This window comes from Apteryx mantelli, chromosome 1 (genome assembly GCF_036417845.1).
Source record: "Apteryx mantelli isolate bAptMan1 chromosome 1, bAptMan1.hap1, whole genome shotgun sequence".
In the NCBI taxonomy this organism is placed as follows: domain Eukaryota; kingdom Metazoa; phylum Chordata; class Aves; order Apterygiformes; family Apterygidae; genus Apteryx; species Apteryx mantelli.
The window spans coordinates 119,712,857-119,735,284 of NC_089978.1; the positions used below are offsets into that span (position 1 = coordinate 119,712,857).

General features: G+C 35.5%; 1 protein-coding gene across 4 annotated transcripts in view; it reads left to right on the forward strand.

Moving 5' to 3' along the window:
• DCAF6 (DDB1 and CUL4 associated factor 6) overlaps positions 1–22,428 on the forward strand; it is a 97,275-nt gene that overhangs the window by 13,773 nt on the left and 61,074 nt on the right. For all 4 annotated transcript variants that reach the window (XM_067300234.1, XM_067300242.1, XM_067300259.1 and 1 more), the window contains exons 2-5: positions 4,720–4,781; positions 12,267–12,359; positions 16,752–16,937; positions 21,317–21,430. In XM_067300234.1, the coding sequence (XP_067156335.1) occupies positions 4,720–4,781; positions 12,267–12,359; positions 16,752–16,937; positions 21,317–21,430 (455 nt within the window). The remainder of the gene's footprint in view (positions 1–4,719; positions 4,782–12,266; positions 12,360–16,751; positions 16,938–21,316; positions 21,431–22,428) is intronic.

The following is a 22,428-nucleotide window of genomic DNA, read 5'->3' on the forward strand; positions in this document are numbered from 1 at the left end:
AATCTGATTATTCAGTTTCTGGTGGCACAAAGGGGGAAAAAGAAACAGTTTGGGGGAAAAAAACAGTTTAATTTATGGCTCTTACAGAGCCTGTACAGAGCATTAGTGAAAAACATTGATAAAGGTCCTGATGCTGATCTTATAAGGAAAAAAGTAATATATGAGGTTTTGTCAAACGTTTGGAACTCCCCCATTGTCTTAGTTGAAGTGAAAGCCAAGAGGGCCACCTTCATTTGAAGATGGAGGGAACAGGTAGCCGTTTGGTTACGTGAATGAGAATTAAGGATTTGTCAAGGTTCTTATCACCTTGGAGAGCAGATGAGATTTTATTGACTTTTACGAAGTCTAGCAATGAGAGTTGTGAGGCACCTGGAGGGTATGGAGTGTAGCACATAAACAGTCTTTTTCATATTTGAATATTTTTGTAACTTTCACATTTTTATCGTATTAAACTGACCTAAATACCAAAAAAAAAACCCCAACTACATATTTATTGCTACGCTTTTTTATCAAACCAATAAGCTGGTGGAAGTTACTGTTGAAGTACCAGGAACCCAGATTTGCTGGCTGCTAACTCAGCTTTTGACAACCACAAATGCAGAGACAGTATTTTCTTCAGATCAGTTCATTCAAGTAGTTCCATTCTTATTTTAACTCATTCAAATATGAGAAATTAAGATTTAGAAGGCAGGCAACTTTTCTTTTTTATGGAATTGGTGAGGGAAAAAAACATTCAGGATCTACTGATTCCAGGTTTGAATGGTAAGATAAACGAGAAACAATCCATTCAGTTCTCTTTATTTTTAGTGCTGTATTTATCAAATAGGAGGGGTTTTGGAGGCAAATGTTTCAACTGTTTGTCCCCCTTGTCCCTCGTTTACTTAAGGGAGGCTTTGCTCATAAGGAAACAGTTGAAGTATTGTGTTTCTGCTTGTATTTAATTCCCGCCCAAATTAATATTTACATAAATGGTGATTACATGCTAAATAAGTAATCACATATATAACAAGTCACATATAACTAACTGCATGATAGCATGTGCAATGCTAACAAAAAAGCTTCATATTTTTTAAGGAGTGAAGTGTAAATATATGAGACACCATACATATGTATATCCAGAAAAATGTTTACTGAAATACGTATGGCTAGTGTGTTCTGGTTAGCATCAAAAAATCCTAATCCAACAACAACAAAAAGTCAATTCATGCACTAATTGTGTCAGCAGCTTTCTTTAAGAAAATAAAAATGGCAATGGAAGACAAAATACATTTACTGCTTCTTGCTTGCTGATTTAAATAATTTGAATTAAAGCCAGTTCATACCAGAAGGAAAATAATTTGTTGTTCTGCTTGTTTTTAAAATGCATTAAAGCAATCTGCTTCAGTGCTTCTGTGCAGAAGATTCTAAGCAAAGGCCTGTGTGTTTGTCTGCACACACTACCTCACTTCCAGATGTGTTTTATGTGTAGCCCAATGCACCAGAATTGTCCTCTGCTATTGAACTTTTTCGTTCTGGGAGTGAAAATGTGATGAGACTGGTAAGCACTGGGTTCAACATGCTAAGTATAGCTTTCTTAATGAAATAAACCTGTTGGAGTCCTGTGTTACCCTGTCATATTTGCATTGTGGTAGCACCATAGAAGCAAACTGTATTGGATTCCTATTATGCAAAGTGGTATGTAAGCATCCAGACCTCTTGTATGGTTATCACCTGTATCTATCACCATGATAGTTCCCACCACAGAGCTCACATTTAATTAAGAGTAAGTGTTGTTGAAATCAAATTCATCAGAAAATAGGAATCTTCATTGAAAATGCATATATCATTCAGAGATTTGAAAAAAATAATAGGGTTTAACTGAGAAGTACGATAAAGAAATCAGCCATTTAGGACAGAGCTCAAAGCCTGTTCCTCTGTGAGGAAAACACTGGATATTGGACACTGGTGAAGAAAGGATAGTGAGCTAGGTAGACGTATTCCCATTTGGTAATATGCATGTTCTCACTAACAGTGCACGGTGTGTAAGATTAAGTTTATGTAATTTTAACCTCTCTCCAGTGATGGCTGTTCACAGTTAACAGGAATGGTATGGAAATTGTAGCGTTTCTGATACATAGGCTTACTTCTATTACTATTTTAATACTACTGTTTAGTAAACTGAGCTGTTCCAATCACTTCTGGCATTTGTTTTACTTGATACATTTAGAACTGCAGTGACCTGTCTGCAACAAGCTTCTATGACTAGGTCATTATTATTTTTTATTTACTGTTAATTTCTGTTCTGATGTTTATACATGTCAGTAAGTAAATTGGGCAGCCTGCTTTTTAAGTAATCATTTTTGATATATTGATTGTTTGAGTCACTCCAGAGATCTTTCACTCTTACATCACAGATGGGCAGTTTCAGTACTGCCATTCCTAAACTTATTTTAAGTTGGTTCTAAACCTTTAAAAGATATTTTCTTTTCAATTGTCTTTGAGACATGAGAATTCATGTTTTAAAGTTTTTCTCTGCAGTTGTGAGAGCTAGAAACTTTAGTTTTAAATGTAAATGAAAGCTAAGATTCTCATATAATCAAAACTACTGAGATCCTGTGATTAAAATGCCAAATACTGAAAAATGATAAAAGAATGTAGTAGGTGCAGTGGCCACTTTTTCAGTGTCTCTTCCTCATATGTTTTGTTTCTGTACTATCTCTGTTGAATGCTCAGTGCACCAGCTGATTTATCTCTAGATATAAAAAGAAATAATAGCCCACAAACAATATAGAGAGGGTTTTAGAAACAGCTTTAAATCTGCTGTGAAATCCCAAGGATGTGTGTGTGGGGGGTTAATTCTAGCTGTGTGTACAGCTATAACAATGCAACAAGACCAACCTCTTTCCAGTAAGAGTAATATTGAAAGCTGGTATACTAAATAAGTAAGGGAGTATATTCTATATTTGTTTATTAAAGCTGGTGTAGATGTGCTTTAAAAGCAAGCACTATATGACCATTTCACCCAGTCACTACCTCTTCTCCAAAAAGCTGCTTTGCCAAAATATAATCTTTATCCAGTGTGATACTAGAGCTGTGTTAACAGATGTCTGGTTGCAGTCCCTGATTGTACTTTTTAATCCTTCTTGAGTGATTTTGAATTTTGGAGGTGTCTATTAATAGTTTCAGCAAAAGCTGAACACCAAAATATACTTTCTCATGGCAAGAAAGCTGCATGAACATCTAGTGAGGTGCAGTTGTACCTGCAGAAGTTTGTAGTATTTCCTGTTTTTTGATAGAAAGCGGCACTGATGGTGTGCTTGCTTCTGAGACGTTTGTTCTGTGGCAATCTGATTGTCAGGGATCGGGCTTGGATATCCAGTGGTCTTTTTCAGTGCTGAGCTAGGTACACGAGACAAATAAAAGATATTAAGAGGAAACAAGTAGAGAGAGGAAATTGCTTCCTCAAATTTGTGCTAGTGTCAGAGGCAACACTGGGGTCTGAAATGGGTTCTTCCTTGTGCTAGACCAAAACAAGTTCTAAAATCTAGGATATTCAGATGTGGAGAGGGTTCTCTTTCACTCTAGTTTTCTCTCCCCACCTCCTTAATTTCTGGTAAGGAAGTTGAATTTCAAGTGAATTCAGTAGGTTTGGTATTTGAAAAGAATGCAACCTAACATAGCCCTGCAGTCTAATGCTATTTCCTGGAGTTTTGTTCTGAGAGTTGTACAAACTCGGGATGAAAAAGATAATGGTCCTTGAGTTTAAGCACTTCTATGATTTAAGCAAAAGGATCTGTCTGTTAATGTTTGCCTTCTCTGAAAGTACTTTTCCAGGGATTATTAGGTTCATTATTAACAGTTTTCATAAAATGTGGGCACTCTAAATGAAAGTTGGAGCTATTTGTTTAAGCACTCAGTTCAGGAAGTGGTCATGTTTTTTATACATCTTGTTCTTTGCTCTCCGTGTATATAGTATGGTAGTATTTTTTAAGTGCAGTTGCATGTCAGCTCCCTAATGGGAAATAAGGACATAAAGTTAATGGGACCTTGCATTATTCAGTACGCATTTATGGATCTCTTTTTTTCTCCCTTCTTGTTTCTTCTCCTGCTTTTGTTTCATCTTTCCAAAAGCTTCTTTGTGTTTTATCATTTAAATAGGTATCAAGTGGAATGGTACTGGACTTTTGTCTAGTTGCTTTCGTTGCATTTCAAAATGCAAACATTAATAACAAAATTGAAGCTGGTGGCTTCTCTGGGTTAAGAAGAAACGAAGAACTGTAAACAGTACTCGGAAGATCAGCTTCTAATTCTTTGCTGATGTTATGGGACCATGTTTCACTTTCTACTTGAGACCTAAACACATTTTCTTCCCCTATACTCTTATGCAAAATGTCATACTTCGTAAACTATGTTATACTTGTTGTCTTTAGCTAAGTTGATCAAATAACTGTAGGTTTGTTTTCTGCTGTATAGCTATTGGTTTCAGAGGAAACATCAGCCTGTGAAATGTTAATTTCACTATTTCTGCAGTCTTTTTAAAGGTGGTGGAACAGCTAGCAAATGTGATACTTGCCTTATTATTTGAAAAATTAGAACATTATGAATTGTTTTAAGACACACATTTATATCCTGGTTCTGTATTGTTTAGGTTTTTACCTATTAGTGCCCAACATATGCTCTTAAGTGCTTCTTCAGTTTTATCTTTCTAAAAGAGTATATAATTAATATTTTTCTTTACAGGGAGAAGAGAATTTATCCAAAGATTAAAACTTGAAGCAACCTTGAATGTGCATGATGGCTGTGTAAGTGACCTGTTGCATTTTTGTTTGTTAAAGGATGTGAAATTGTGGTTTTGTTGCCACAGTAAGAGTTCCTTGATATAAAAATGCAAATACCATGTATCAAAACTGAGCTGGAAACCTCCACTTGTTGAGACCTACATCTGAATCCTCTAGACATTGGTTTCTTCTTAAATGGCTGACACTTTATCTTTGAAGCAAAACAAAGGACTTTATGCCTTCCAGTACTTTAATACTGCATTCTACTACCAAATGAATTAATCTCTTATGTCAGGAAAACACATGCTTATTTTTTCAGTTAGAACTAATATATTAAGCTTTTAAATGCAATTTTTAGTAGTCTTGTGCATGTTTTGTTGACTTAAAAGTCTATTAGTGTCCTGAGTGATTTATTGCTTATTTAAAGAGACAATAACAACAAAAACAAGCCCTCCCCTGAAAGTCAATAACATAACTTAAAATATTGCTTATTTAAATACTTAATTTTTGAAAGTGGTCCAAATATTATAAATCATATTCTTTTAAAGAAAAGATTTTTCTTAAATTAGGTACAGGTCAAAGAGAGTGTGTGTGTGTTTGTTCTTTATGTCCAGTGCTCCCAGGCTGTAGCAGGCACACTCTTTCTGATTCATCGGCGTTAGAAAACAAGTTAACAAGCTGCGGGTATTTGTCAGCAGAGGATTATTGGAGTAGTGGATACCCTTAGTTCTATCCTCTGATCTAAGAGATTACAGCTGTTGTGATAGGATTCTTTGCTGTACTATCTTTGACAAATAGAGTAGAAGATCATGGTTGTTAAAGAATTCTTTGTCATACAAGATACCTGAAAAGTGATGAAATATTAGATACTTTGTAAAAAGTAGAAATACAAATGTAAATTTTAGATTTTAATACCTTTAACTAAAAAGCTGTTCAGATGCAAGCAGCTCAAGATAAAGATCTTTACGCTTGTAATTTTAAGTTAAGGAGTGTTACCGTTTTTAACTTAATAGAAGTCATGCCACTAGTTTTAAAGAGTGTTTAATAAAATGTCACCTTTTGGCTTGAGATCAAAAGTATAATTTTGACTTGGATGTATTTTTGAGGGTCTCAGAAGACTGAAAAAGGTGAAGATTAGAATTGCTATATCTAAAAGTAGGCTACTTTTGCTATACTGCCAACAAATATAACTTCAACATTCAGGTCCACATGGTGATGACTTAAAAAGCAAACACATTAATTTCCCAATTTTTTCAGAATTGTTTTAAGTATGAAAATGTGTAGAAAGTTACATAGCAGTTTTTATGATATGCAGCAGTGATTTTTACCTTGAAGATTCTTTTCTAGTAGCATTTCATGTCGTCAAATATACTTAGGGTGAAAATTTTCAGATTTTTTTCCCTGAAATTGATTTTTATTTTTGTTTGCTTTGTAAAAATAAACAGCTATTTTCATCTATGAAAAAGAGGGATAGGAGAAGAGTAATATGTAGCTAGTTGTTAAAAATATATGTATTTAGTTAAGTACCTCTCTGTGATGTGACAAAAATTTCAGATTTTATGTTGGCTATTGCTTGAGTCTATCTGGTAAATATGTAGTTGAAAATACGTTTTGAATTGACAGTGTTAGTTTTTTAACATGTGGCCTAACTTCATTGGTTTATTGTGCGGAAAATATTTTAACTATGAACTTTTAATATACAGACATTTAAGAACTCAGTTACAATTTGAAAGGAATCTTTACAAATTAAACTTGTTCAGAACTACTCATCTTTAAAAGAATGGGATATTAGAAGTTCTTACTTCATTTACTATATTTTTTTGCAGGGAATAATCTTTTATGGCTAATAACCATTCAAGAAATTTCTTACTGTTTGGTTTAAAAAAAAATGGGAAATAAAAGTAAATTAAATTTTAATGTATTTGCAGAATAAAATGCTTATATTGGAAAGTGCTAAATGAGCATATTAGTCTTTTTTTGCACAATTGCTCTATCAGCATGCATTTCAACTGTGAGGAATGAATGTCATAGTTGTCTTAAGTGTTTTTTTTGTTGTTGTTTAAGAACATTTACATTCTTCTGTGGCATAAGTTTGAACTTGTACTTTCTATGTAAAGCAACTGTGTTATTGGACACTGCGGATAACATACTTAAGGCAAGACTTTTTTTTTTCCCTTAATTGAGAAGAAAAGTAAATTCTAAAGTCTAACTTCCTACCTAGCATTTGATCTATATGTAGCACAAGAGATGCATCTTGTGGGAGATACGACTATATATGTGTAATCACACTCTTATAAAATTTTTTTGAACCTGGAGCAGAGTGATAGTTCTCTGAATTACTCTAACTGTACATGTTCACAAAGCATTAATGTTACCATAGCACCTTTTTGTTTGGGATATGAGTATTTTTAACTTGGGATTTAGGTACCACTGTCTCTGAAGTAATGCAATATTCCATTCTTCGTGTATCTTACCTTTGTTCTTTAACTTCATTTGAAGATAGTTTCTAGCAATAGTATGAAGTCACTGAATAAGTCTACCTAATTGATGATGTCTGCTTGTAACATTATCATCCTTCTAGGGCACAGTTTGTCTCTTTAAACAAGATTCACATTGTCCAATTCAGAATGAGGTGGTGTGTACTCTAGCAGAAGTTCCTGTTTTCCCATATTAACTATAAATGGAGCTTAAGAGGATGAGGAGTTCAGCTGTAGATGTCTAAAACTAGGTGAGATGCTTTCTGTTTGAAGTGACTAAACCCAAAGGAGAAAACACGTTGAAAGAGAATCAATTTGGATCAGCAGTAACGGAACGGGAGGGAAGGAGGAGGAAGGGGAGAAGGAGGAGAAAAGGAAGGAAAAAGCGTTTCGAAAACATGTTGAATTGAAATAAAAATATCACTTATTTTCTTCCAGTTCTGGTGCTGTGAAAATTATTTGAGGAAGGTAGAAGAACTGTAGGATATATAGGTAGATGGATCCTTTGACATGAGGAAATACTACATTTTAAATTAGAGGAAAGAGGATCACCTGGAGGGATAATTTCCCATTTCTATCTATAGACATTCAGTTCAGTAACAAATCAGTGTCCTGTGTGGCATACTTCTCCCTCAGGATAGCATTTGGGAGCAAATCATTTTTAGATGTTGTCCTCAAAACTATGCTTAAATTAGCATAGAAGGTATGTTTAGCATTTTGTTAGAACATGCAGTTTTTAATCTTTTCTTTCAAAAAAGAAAAGTAATTCCTTTTTCATCCCCTTCCTTGCTTGGGGGATCTTTCCGCTATTCTGGTTATCTCAAGTCATTTCTGTTTCCTTTTCCTTTTTCTTGTATGCTGTTAATCTATCCTGTTTACAAAAAGAGTTAATTCTACTGTTATGTTGCATGGGAGTAATAGGCTTGCTTTTTCAGTCTTCTAAGGTTTAGCTGTACTGCTTCCTGCATTTTATTTGAGAAGACAGAGATAGTAAATATGTTTTTAACTATTTAATTCATTAAAAGTACCTGCTGCTTCCTTTCAAGGCCAGTGGAGCAGCAAAAAAAAAAAAAAAAAAAAATTAGATACAGAAGATAACATATGGAATACTTAATAGAAAAAGCTAATTACAGACCCTTTGACTGTTTTCATTTTGTCAGTAATCCTCTGTCAGTTCTGTTCAGTATATCCTTTCTTTTGGCTCAAACACCTCTTTCCAAGAATTGCAAACCCTTTTTGTAATTGCTGTTACATTATGCTTTTAGCTGAGCGTTGCAGTGATTGGCTGTGAAGGTAGGTAGTAGGTATGCATGTTTTCTCCATAGACTTGAAATACAAACCAATTTTCTAGCTGGTCTTCATTTTACGGTACATTTTAATAGTGGGTTTGCTATCTGGGAATGGGACATCAGGATTGAGCATTTGTCCTTGGTGATCCATATGTGTATTTACTTGGGTTATACACTGTTGCTTATTATGTTCTACTGAACACTGAGTAATGTAGTTTATTAAGTGATCACTTATTGGAAGATAAGTTTTCTCTGGAAAAAAAAAATTCAGGCTTATTCCACTGAAAGACTGCGGTACTCTGTTAAAAGAGTAATATTCAGAAGGTGATCTGGCAAGGAATAAAAAGCCTGTTCTGTTGTAGACTTCTAACACACATTTGGTTAAGTCATCTTCATTTTTTTTCTGGAACAAGTTCGGCCTGTGTAGAGTATGTTATAACTGGTCAACCCTGAGGAAATCGGCACCATGAAATCAGAATTTAAAAGGAGAATGATATATTGTGTAGGCTTGTTACAGAAAATCACTGTGCTTCCCCTTTGCACCTTCCTGTACTTTCTCTCTGCATTCCTGTCCTTTAGATTTTTTGGGGGACCCCCCCACTTTGTTTCATTTTTGTGCTAGCTCTTCTTCTTCACGTTGTTTTTTAATTTTTTATAGCTTCCTTGTTTTTTCAGTGATTTGTTCTTGTTTTTATTCTTGTATCTTATTACTAGCACTTTGGTTGCTTTAACACAATCATAGTATTTTTCTGCCTGAAAGAAAACGTAAATGAAAATTAACTTTCTTGTTTTTTGTGTTTTCACTAGATATAATACTCTGCTGTGTTTGACAACATTTTTTAGCTATTGTAGTTGTCAGGTTAATTTAATGTTTGATGAATCTGGGAGCAAGTTGAATGCACCATTCTTGGTGATTGACAGCCAGGGTTACAAAATCATAAGAGCAGCCATTCTAGGTCCTACCAAGGCTCAGTTAAGCCTGATAACTTGGCTCTGACAGTGGCACGTACAGATTGTTGAGAAAATAGAGAGACAGGGTGTGACGCGCCACTAGAGGGGCGCCTGGGATTCTTTCGGATTCCAGGGTTAGTTGTACTGAACTCGGAGATCATCATTTGTCAAGTGTGAGAATTTTTTAGAGATAAGAGGTTATAACAAAGCTAACAGTATAGCAAAGCTAGAAATATAACAGTACTGAAAATACATATACATATTAGAGCTCTGCAGTTCAATCACAGGTGTATGGTACGACTGCTGTCGCCCTTTCCTCGAGGGCCACCCTTCCGGTATAGTTTTCCCTGGATTCTCAAGCTGCAGGTGCACAGTACAATGACCGCTCTCGCCCCTTACGGGCCACCCCTCCAGTCTCATTTTCCCCCGTTTCTCCTCACCTTGCTGTTGACATCAGGGTCACCCCCACTGACGGGTGGGTCCAAGTCCACACCACACATATGTGGCTTACTCTTTTTTTTTTTTTTTTTTTTTTTTTAAATACACAGTCAGAGCAATGCCAGCCCACAGCCACTGACCAGAGCCGTGGGGCTCTAGTCAATACCAGCGTGCACATCAGCAGGTAACCTGGTGCTCAGCCCACAGACCTGCTCAGTGGGTAACAACGTGCCCGTTAACAGGTCACTCTGTGGGGAATTCCTTGGCACAGAGAGGTTTATGGTGTGAGTCTGCGGTGTCACTTATTTGTCTGCACTTGTCGATCATGGGGTCGTTAGCAGGTGTGCCCCTAGGCTACAGCAACCCCACAGTGCGGTGGTGCCGGCGGCTGTGATGCACCTGGGGTTCATTAACTCTTGGGGAGCGCCCGGGAGCAAACCCCTCTTCTATGGGCTGCACCATCTGGAGTCCCACGCTTGCCTGTGTGGTGCCTGTCACTGGGTAAGCATGCGGTGCCTGAAGGATGTGGTAGAGAACATATCAGAGTTTAATGGATAGATGGAGGTGGAGGTTATGTCTTTGTGTTTGATAATTTTTGATTTTTCTTTGAAAACATATATTCTCTTCCACTTTTGGTGACGAGGACATGGCCTGTCAGTGAATTCCACAGTTCTAATTAAATGCTGTAGGAAAATAATTTTTTATTTTGTATCTGTCATGATTTCATTGATGGCCTTCAATTTTCTTTATTGTAAAGAACCATGAAAAATTGTTTGTTTCTTTTTCAGTGTTGTTTGTGATTTTATAAGATTCTGACATATCCTCTCTGTCTTTTATTTATTTTTTTAATGGACTGAAAAACCCTAGTACAAATTAATTGCTTCTTTCAATAAAAAGTGTTAGATACATATGATCACTCTAGTCATCCTTTTCCATACTTTCTCATTTCAAATGGGCTGTAACAGTGCGACTATGGGAAGGGGATAGGAACCAAAACTGCACAGTGTGGAAGAGGAATACATATGTGAATTTATACGCTGACAGGATAATGTTTGCTTTTGTGTTCATTTCCTAATGATTCCTCACGTTGTTTGACTGCTGGTGAGCATTGAGCTAACTCTGCCATAGGCATGTAACACTAAGATTTCTCTCTCTCTTCCCCCTCCTGCCCATGTGGTAATAATTAATTCAAAGCTCCCCAATTAGTATCATCAAGTTGTGGTCATTTCCTCCACTTGCCCATGTGATCCATCTGAAACAACTAATTCTGATTTTGCAACTTTGCCTAATTAAGGACCCCAGCTAAGCTTATGATTAAAATTATAACTAAAATGAATATTTTTATTTTAAACAAAAAGATCTTTTGGGCTTGGAATTAGAATGAGACATTTGAATCAAAAAAGAGAGCACAAGAAAAGGATTTAGAATGAAGTGCTGCTTTTTTTTTTTGCCCCCCTCCCTTTTCTTTTCTGGTACCACCAGTGATACAAAGTCCCACTAGTATAACACACTAAGGCAGTTATTCTGCCAACAAAAAATATTGATAGCTGCAGTTCAACTGTTAAAGTAATATTAGAAGCTACTTGAAATAATAATGGCCATGGTTGTAGTCTTTGTGCGTGAGTTGATGCTTGAAGGCATGTTACTGTAAAGATACTTTCTGAGCTTCCCGGATTTGAGTGCTTTTGCAAATTTATTGATACACTACTAAATACAGTTTTGTGAAAGGGAAAATTGAAAGGTGAATGTATTGTAAAGTTCTTGCAATATGATTCTGTACCTCACTTTAGGATTCTTCTTTCCAAGCATACTCACACTTCTCAGAAAGGGTTCTGGGATGGATTCTACAGTACTTTTCACAAGTGGGCTTTCACAAGATCCCTGAGAAGGTGTGGTAATTGAAAAGTGTATAAAGCAATGGATGTTCGGAGTTTAGATAACTTGGAAATACAATAATGAGAGCATTGTGATGCCTTTCAATTAAAATTCAGAGAACCCCGTGTAGTATATTTGGGACATTAAAGCACCTAAGTATGTAAAATTCTGGGTACTGAGGCCTTTGTTGGAAGGCTTAATTTGCCTGATGGACTCTTCTCACATCATCTTCAGGAGCATAGGGAGCAACTGAGATGCAAATGGAGGGCCATAGGTGAAGCAGGTGATTACCTTATCAATTTCTTTTAAAAGCACAATTTTTTTTGTGCTAGCTTCTTAGAAATGACTTCAATAAGTTTGTTAACTGCTATTTCTGTAGTGTTGGATGAGTATATTTTATTAATGTTTTAATATTCTGTATGTTTAGAAGAAAATCGAAATAGTTTAGGTCTAAACTGTTTTTTAAATAATTCACACAGGTGAACACAATTTGCTGGAATGATACAGGAGAATATATTTTATCTGGTTCGGATGATACCAATCTGGTAATTAGTAATCCTTACAGCAGAAAGGTAAGTTTGTTTCTGGATACTCAGCATGTTTCAAATAAGACTTGTTTTTATAATTTTCCAAAAGCAACTAATTATCATCTGACAAAGATAATATCAGGCACTTTATAGTGTTCTACAGGTGGGGATAAAAACCTCACAGTGCTTTAAAACCTTACTATTGTTATCCCTTGTGACATAGGTATTATTCCATTTTATGGTATGTGGTCTGGCACAAAAGCAACAAGGCCTCACAACAGATTAGTGTCAGAACTGTAGTAGGATTCAGGAATTCTTGTGAAATCTTGTAGTGAGATAAATTGTTTTCTGTTTCATTTTAGCTTTAAAATATTGTACTAGCTTTTGCTGAGTGTAATATAGAGTTGTTATGTGTAAAATTATTAAAATGAGGTGTCAATCTGAATTAAAATACCTTATTGCCATTTGAAATGACATTGCCTTGTGAGTGCACGTATGTGGGTGGAGAAGAGTTTATACTAAAATAGGGGAAGCAGGTTTGTGGAGGAAAGTGTTGTAGAGATCTCTGCTTTTCTATTTCTGCACTAAACTGGATTATGTTGCAGTCAAAGGACTTCTAGTATTGTCAGCTAGCAACTGTCATGTAGTAGCAGGATTTCCATAGTTTGCTCTTTAAGGAACTGCTGATAGTTTGTTAGAAGACACTCTATGAAGTATGTCCTTCAGTTTTGGGGATCCTATGCACTGATGTTCCAGTGAAGTCCTCTCTCCCACACCTTCCCAGAGAGGTTGAAGACCAAACTGTGAAGAGGTACTGAAAAGTTAAATGTAGAAGGGGGTTCCAAAATGTGTGTTTGGTATCGTGTAGGAATTTGAATAGGAAGTTGCAGAGACAGAAATATTTGCTCTGCATGAAGAGCTGTGATGGGAAGGTAATAGCGATCTGGAGTGTTGCCTGTGCCCGTAGGTAAGTCTCTTTTCCTCACTTCCTCAAATGAACCATAGCTTCCAAACGTTGTCTGTTCCTCTCTGTTACTGGTGCCAGTCTGACAAAGCTCTGATCAGTGTCATCAGGCCGGGGTTTCTGTTGGACTGGGAGTTCGCCTGAGGAAGAAGAGGTATCCAAGACAGCTGGGGAATGGAGGAAGGCAGTATTCCGAAGTGAATGTTGTTGGAGAGACTTATGAATTAAAAAAATTTTGGTCTAAGTAAAATGTGTTTGATATTATTTATTGTGCAGGACTTATTTTAATATATCAGTATATAATAATTGTTATACAAGTATTTTCTCATTATACAATTATAATAATATTTTAACGTCAAAACATTATAATATTTTAATAGATGGGGTAACTTAAACTTCATGTTTCTAGGCGAAGATTTTGTCCCCCCCCCCCCCTTGTGTACTGTTGTTGCAATTAAGCGAGAAATCTAGGGGATGTTTTGTTTTTCAAGAGTCAGCTGAGTTATTTTTATTTTCTGCATTTTACGTAACGGAAGAACAGATAGATTTTTCAACATGTGCAAATGCAATTATAAAACAGCAGGTGCTTGCAAAAAGACTTAACAGTATGTGTGTTATTCATGAAATGTACGAGAGGTGGGGGGGGTTGTTAGTTTTTTAATGCCTGTTATTCAGAATTGTGTTAGCTTATTTTCTCTGGCTCAGTGGGAGGAAACACTTCTTTTTCTTTTTTTCCTGGAACCAGGATTGCTACTTTTCACTTTAGGGTGAGGTTCCATTAGGTTTGTTTCATGGCTGGGGTTTGACCCAACCAAGGGGTTTGACCTTTTCAAAGAAAATACTTGGAAAAGCTGGTTGTAATTGATTTAGTGCTAAATATCTTGAGTGAAACCTCTAAATTAACCATGTCCAGAAAGATCTAGTAACCTGCTGATACTTGCGTTCATTTCAATGGGTCTCTTTTCAGAAAGCAAGCTACAGAATGGGAATAAATAACACCACTTCTTTTTACCGGTTTTAGTATTTAATATGCTCTTAAAACTGCAGTTTGTATGGTGGCTTTTTTCTTTTTACTGTAAAGCTTCCATTTAGATGTGGAACTTAAACATTTCAGGTTTAAAGAAGACAACAAAGTAGCTGTCAAATGTTCTAAGAGTGGATAAATAAAACTTAGGTGGTTTCATAGCTTACTACTTTTATAAGAAAAAAGCTAAAATGCAACATGGTGAAAAATATCTGCAAAAATAACTTCTTCATTTGGATTTCCCAAAACATGTGCATTCATCTTGTGTGTAGCTTTTTGGAGCAAAGTGCATATTGTTAGGGATGGAGCTTGTATGCAAGTTTCTGTTATTGCTGTGTGAATTAGTAATCCCATCCCAAATATTTAGTTTATGCTTTAAGAGATGCAACTTGAAATCTTGAATTTGTTGCCTCTCCAGTTGATTTTCTGTGTAATGCAAAAATTATGAAAAGATGTCTGAAGTATTATAGCTGGTCAGCTACTTTAAAAAGCGTTTGCAATTCTTTCTCTCTCCTTCCCCAGTTTTTAACTTGATCATTAAGTATTTGACACTTGTGGTATGTTGGTAGTGAAATGCTTCACTGGAGTAAGGTGATAGTATTTTTTTCCCCCCTCTGTGACATCTAATGGTAGGCTCGCAGGTTGGCTCGCAGGTTGCCTTTGGTTACTGGGTAGGTGCAGGCAACCTTTTGTGACAGGTGCCTCTTGCTCCCTTCTCTAAGGCAGCACAATAAGTAGAGCAGCAAAGGACATACAGTGCAAATCAAGAAGGGTGTGGAAAATGTTACGCATTCAGTAGATGCTGTAATACTTCAATAATTTTTTTTGCAATACCATGCAACATAGCAGGAAATTAAGGGACAGGCAAGATGGGGTTAGGTCTGCCTGTGACAAAATTCTTTCCTTTTCCGAAAATGTGTATCTGCGTATTGCTGAGTGCTATTTCAGTTTACAGTGGAGGAGAGAAGGGAGGAAAAGAAAATTCTGAGTATTTCCAAGTTTGAGGACAGTCATAGAAGAAATACAGATCTCCACATCTAGATTGAGAGCCCCAAATGGGGAAAACTGAAGCAGAAGTTTAGAATAAATTAGCTGTTGGTTGCATCAGAAGCAAGGGCATTAGGTTGGGGTTTGTGAGTAAGAAAGAGGGGGAAAGCAGGAAGCATCTGTAACTTGATGAGAGAAAGACCCTGTGCAGCAGAGCAAAGTGAAAAAAGACTACCTGCTTATATTCAGTAATAGGGACAAGTGATTGAGAACTGGCAAGGAGAATCTTAAAGTGGAAGAAAAGCCCAAAATTGTTTAGATTTTTTTTTTTTAATCGGGGAAATCAAAAATATTTTCTTATAGGATCAAAAATATGGCTTTCAGAGTAATAAAGGCATGTCATCTGTCAATCCTACCTTTTATTTTAGTTCTTAACTGTCAACTAATGTGCTGATCTCTGTACATCTTTCAGAATATGCAGATACACTGTTAATCTTTTATGTGAATTGTTTAAAAGGTGTGAAATAGCACTTGTAAAATATTAGACACTGGCTACATTGACAGAGCAACTTCATTTGCATAATGTTTTCTTTCTTAAGTTAATTGAGTGGAAATTTGGAATTCATTTTCATACTATAAACAACTTGGTAAGTATCTTTTTCATATAAGTACTGGGTGAAAATGCAGTTTGCTTTAACTGCCACAGATGGGATAAATAAGGTAAGTCTGGAATGTTTGCCAGCGCACAGGAAAGCACACAGAATTTTTTCAGTTTTAATAGTCTAATCAAAAGTATGTTAGGAAATACAGAGTCAGCACAAAGTATATAAAAACAACAGTGATGGTAAAATAAATTATATGCTGCTTTGCCTTACTATAGGTGGATGACATTCATTGTGTTAAATTTATTGTTAAAAAATGAGAGACTAATGCAACTATTTACTGCCCTGCAATAATGTTCTTAGATTTTTATTTATTTTTGACTGCTTTCAAAGCATCTTTCCTTATAAATTTCAGTTCCCTTTTATTTTGAGGGTGGCATCATTATAAAGTTGTCTTGGATTAGGATGCTTTGTTCTCCTTGACCCACAGTATTCCAATATTTTAAATCTCTCCTCATGGACATGTTGGTCCCTGGACTAATGTTTTACTTTGAGAATCCTGACATGGTATGTAACTAACCTTTTTAAAAATAAGACAAATTCTTTAGGCAGTTGCATTCTAGTTCTTTCATTTTGCAGACCACTTTGGGAAAGTGCACAAGTGAATGTCCATTGTGGAACCACTTTTTCTCTATACCAAATTTCTTCTAAGAATAGCTTCTTTGTTAATATTAAACTATATATCACTGGCTACCTGTACATAACTGAAGTTTTATAGTACTGGAATCCTTATTATTTTCTCATTCTTTATTCGCTTTGAAAATATTAATCTGATAAAGCCTTTCTTCTTCTCTTTTTAGGTTTTAACAACCATTCGCTCAGGACACAGGGCAAATATATTTAGTGCAAAATTCTTGCCATGCACCAATGACAAACAAATTGTATCTTGTTCTGGAGATGGAGTAATTTTTTACACTAATGTTGAACAAGATGCGGAGACCAACAGGCAATGCCAGTATACGTGCCACTATGGAACTACCTATGAGGTACCTTGAAAAGTATAAGATAATTTTAAGATAGGTGTAGTACATGTTTTGTTGCATTGTTGCCAAGGATTTTAATCAGACAATGAAAGCTTTATTTCTGTGCTTCACAAGAATTAAAGATTTTTAGTTTTCTTTTAGTTTTAGTTTTCTTGCTTTTTTTTTTCCTTCTCTTAGAGATATGGCTTTAAAAGAGGCATATGTTGTCTAAATGGAGGATTTTTCCAAAGATGAGTGTCATTGAGACCACTTTCTTTGAAAATAAATAGCTGGATAAAACTTTCCCTAAATAATCCTCTGTAGAATAAAAGTGATTTAAAATGTGCTACAAACTTCTTTTTGAAGCAGGTTATGAGAGAGGGCTATATTTTTGCATTTTTTTCCCCCAAACTTAACATTTTGATAGTTTAATCCCTTTTTTCACAGTTTAAATCTTTTTAAGAAATGCCTGTATTTCAGCATGTGTGAATAATCTGAAAAATGTATTTACAGTTTTAGAAACCTGTATTTTAGTTGAGTCTTTGTGTAAGTTTAGAGCAAGTGTTTTCAATCCTCCTTTGGAAGTTTTGCTCATGCTAACTGGGAGGTGCAGAAGCAAGGTGTTACTGAAGAAGTTAGGATGAAAAAAAAATTTTTTTTTTTTTTATGCTAGCAAAATCTGCTGCTTGTAAAACTTACTATGCTTGAAATAGGATTGATACATTTTCTTCTTAGGTTGTAGATGTTCTGGCTTTTTTTTTTTTTTTTTTTTTTAAACACCCACACATTACATGCACACTGAGGGGAAAAAATCCCATATCCATTGCTTTTGTAACTACTTAGCTCACGTTTCGTAGCAAGTTTTTAAATCGCTCTCTTTATATGTTAAGTGAACACAGATTTTTAGAATACTTTGTTAAAAATATGAACAAATTTGGGGGCTGGGGGGGGAAGTTATATGAGAAAAGAAGATGGCTGAAGCACTGCCAGAATTCATTTCTGATCATGCAGCAAAAGTGTCCTTAAGGTTGTAATTACACACGTTTAATTAGAAGACTTGTCAAAAACAGTTCCTGTCTGCAGGGTAACTCATTCAAGCAAACCTTGTGGTGTTCACTCTGTACCTGTTTTCATGTGGGTTTTTTTGCCTGAGATTAATTCAAGCAGTCTAGGTATTTGCTTTCAGTTTTTCAGTATGTCATTCTGCATTCCAGGCTCACACTACCTACTTTTATTTTTGAGATGTGTTTGGTTTGACTGAGAAAACTACTGTTTTCTTTGAAGAGCCTCAATCCTTATGGCCCCCAATCAGAAGTTTAAACTGCCTCAGTTTTCACTGAAGTTTACTAGATATAGAAAGCTCTATATCACTGTGGATTCTGCCACTTGATTGGATGTTTGCTGTATCTCGAATAATACCAGCCTTTTCATAAGAACATCTGGAGGCCAAGATGCTGTTTCTTAAAGAAGAAGCTTGCTCAGTTGTGAACCGATGTCTGTCAGTTCGTTTCCTCTGGCTGCCTTGGGAAATGAGAGCCTCTTTGCTGCTTGGGCTACAGTCTTGAGGGGCAGCCAGTTAATGCTCAGCTGGTACCTCTGTTTGCTGGGCAACTAGCTGTGAGTATTACAATATATACAAAGTTTTTGAGCTTGGGAACAGGGAAATGACTATGAGTACTGCACTGAGGAGACCTTCAGGCAGTGATAAGAGTGCTATTAGAGCAGTGGGTTTGAGTGAGTGAAGTTTGGAGTCATGGAGTAAGCTGCTCTGAGTACCACAAAAGAAAGAAAGAGTTTGAGGCAATCTGTTAAATTTTGGTCTGTCTGAGATTGTGTTGACCAACTGTTTGGTGGATTACATGAAGTGACTGACACCAGGTGGTGCTGCAAACCAATGATCAAACTGGAAAAATTCAATAAAAGTGGTTGCCAGTTGTGCTTATGCATCAGGATTAGTAACACTAGGTAGAACGTAGCACTTAGAGGCTTTAATATGAGGTGTCGGTCCTTTTTTTGCAAGTTGTTGTCATCAGTAACAATGATATGCACATTGCTAACTGCTAGACTAGATGTTAAATGTAAATTTGTGAGGTAGAACAAATTAAGCTTGTCACAAGAGACAATGAGTTTGAAGAATATTTTAGAAGAAAAATGAGCAGCCGAACAAACTAGGAAGACAAGATGAAAATTTTATTGTTGTCCTTATAGGATAGTTATAATTAAACAGTAACTGTATGGAATATAGTAATCTTCTTCAACATCATTAATTGAAGAGAATACGGCAATTTGACTGCTGTGTTACACAGTCAAGGTGGTAGTGATGGAGAAGATTTTATTCAACAAGTAATGTTAACAAGAGGGCAGTGTTTTGCTGTTGTTTTGAATCACAGTAGTACAATACTGTTGTGGTTGTTTATACTGTTTTTAAATACAGTTAATGGAAGATGTCTCCAAGTCCCATAAACTACATTCACTATTTTAACCACAGCATCTTTTTTGAAGTTAATTATATTAGTTTGTTTTGCCCTGAGGTGAAGAAGGGAGCAGATTTGTATGTGCTGTTGTAGTTGACAATAAAGAACAAGGTGAAATGTTTTCAACTAGACATTTCTTGCTTGTCTCATGTTTTTGTTGAGCATGTCTGAATCTTAGTAGTTTGAGCTATCTTCAAAAAGTTGTTGGTAAGATATGTTGGTAAAACATTCTGGAAGGGAAAGGTACTTTTTATAAAGATTATAACTTCTGTTACTATGTCTTAAACCTATTTTGTATTTTAACATTAAATGTACATATTGTGTGGCATGGCGAGCTTTTTTTTTTTTTTTTTCCTTGAGTCTTGGCATATGAAATTATAATGGAGTCAAGAGCAGTTCTTGAAAGCAAAGAACTGAGATGCTGCTTTAACTTCTGACATAGTGCAACTTTGTCAGTGAGAGGCTTCTGGAGTGGGAAAGCCTGTTTGAAGTTTGGTGATGTTACTGCCCAGCTCTATGTAACCACAACATCATATTAAATACAGAACTTTGGCTCATTGGATTTTCTGAATAAGAAAAGCTAATATAACTTGGCCTTGAGATACTAATTCTAAATTTGATGGTGAATTAGATTTATACTGCCCTGTAAACTTGGAGTTTGTGGCAATTTCAGACATTAACAAAACACACCACAACAGAGGACTATGGAAATGTGTGTAGATTGTTATGAACTGTGAGATAATCGGACAACTGGGGGAGAACAGAGACTAGAGATGGAGAGAGAAGTGCTTAGAATGTTTCTGGAGAATTTGTAGTTTATATGAAGCTATTTAAAAGTTTATTTTTACTCAGACAAATGGCTTTTTTGCTGCTTATTAGTTGCATTTTAGAAAGAGAGTGTACCTTAATGGATAACTCTTACCATCATCTTTTCAATACAATCAAATTATTGTATAGCTCAATTTTTAAAGTTAAATACAGTAGATAGAAAAGGATTTCTTTTTATACACTGTGTGCTTTTTTTGAACTTTAATATATAAACAGTAATTGTTAGTTATTGGAGTGTCTATCTCTCCATTTCTCTATTTTAGTGTTTATAAAGTAGTTTGTATATTTTTAAACAGCACACATAAATTGGCATGCGCAAGTGCAGGTATATACTGCACATTTACATGCCTATTGTGAAATAGTGTGGACAAAAACAAACCATGACTCCTTAAAATAAGAGTTTACTATGTTATACCATGTTCAACGATGTTCTCGGGACAAAGTAAACGTTTTCAGTGAGATCCTCTCTGAGACATCCCTAGTATGAGCAAAGCTGAGATCAGGGAAATGATGCAATATAATGATCTCTTAAAAAATATAGGAAAAAAAAATGGATTGAGGGGCAGACTAACATCCTTGAATGCATAACTGCTTCAGGGAGGCTATCTTGAATGCAAAGGAATGATCAATGAGAATAAAAGCCATTTAGTATTTTGATGTGATTCAGACTTCTGAGGGGTTTGATTGTGATTGTTATTGTCCTGCATTACTTCATGGAAAATAAACTGAGCTTCTGTTGAATTATCACAGCAAACTGACTACTTATCTGAAAACTGATAGTAGTAAATGCATGTTAGTTATTACAAGACAATGGAAGTATTTGTAAGATTTGACCTATAAATATTACTTATTTCATCTCATGTGTCATACTGCACAGTTTGTTTTAATTTCAGTAGTTCAAACTTTTTCTTGAAATGAAGAAGCATCAGAAAATTTTCATTTTTCATTTATTTCAATGGAAAGCCTGATGGGAGTCATAGTTGCTTCACAGTCTTTACATCAAAATATTGATGCTTTTATTTCCAAATTAATGGTATTTCTAGAAGTATTAATACTCTCTAGCTCTCTTTTTTTTTTTTCTTTCTTTCTTTTTTTTGGCAGATTATGACAGTACCAAATGATCCCTATACTTTCCTCTCTTGTGGTGAAGATGGCACTGTAAGATGGTTTGATACTCGAATCAAAACAAGTTGCGCAAAGGAAGATTGTAAAGATGTAAGAGTGAAATCTTTTAATAAAGATGACCTAAATGTAGAGCTGTACATCATACAAACATAGGATTTGAATCCTGGTAAGGCTTTTAGAAGTAATAGATTTCAGGGTCGTTGGTGGAGATGACAACATATTTCCCAAGAAACAAAAAAAAAAAAGTTTGGGGATTTTTTTTTTTTTTTTAAATAAAAGTCTCTGGAGTTTTTATAGTTTATGAATTTTGGTTTCATGCTTCATATGTGGTAGAAAAGATTCCACCTTGAAATTGAACCTATTAGTTTGGTTTGTATTGATTACCATAGAGTACAGAGTTGGAGGCAAAAAATGATCTTAAATTTGAAAACCAGCTGCAGCCTTGTGCTTTTGAGCATCCTTTGTCCCTCCATAATATGATAAGAAAATACTTGGTAATGAATTATACTAGGTCAAGTTAGTTACTTGTATTATTCCCTAGAAGGTAAAGTATTAGTTTTGTCCACAGTGTTTGGAATTCGGAAACAATTTTAGTTTTGAATTGGAGGAGAACCGACACCAACATATGAATTATGCATGCTGTGTTCTTGATTAAAATTAATCTGATTTATGCACATTTCCCAGTTCTAGGAGTTTCTTTGTCCCCTAATTGCAGTAAATTCAGCTATCCAATTACCTGCCCATAAACCAAATCTATTCTAATCCTTTAGATTAGTTTAGACTGTTCCTGTGTATTTGCTGCTGTACCTACTCAATAGCTATCTATGCTTGCATAAGAAAATCCAGTGTGCAAGCCAGTTTATAAATCTGTGCTTGTTATGTTTATCTATCCTCAAATATTTGTTAGGTTTTTTTGGTGGTTGGGTTTTTTTAAGTTGATGTCATGCCATGTTTCTCTCTGATAGTTTTCCTTCTATGCAGTGGCTCTTCTGTTTGATGTATTTAAAATCTATCTTCACAGGGCCAGACCTGATTGTCAGAATCTTCATCTCCTTGAATAATGAGGCTGTGTCCTGGAGTAAAAACAG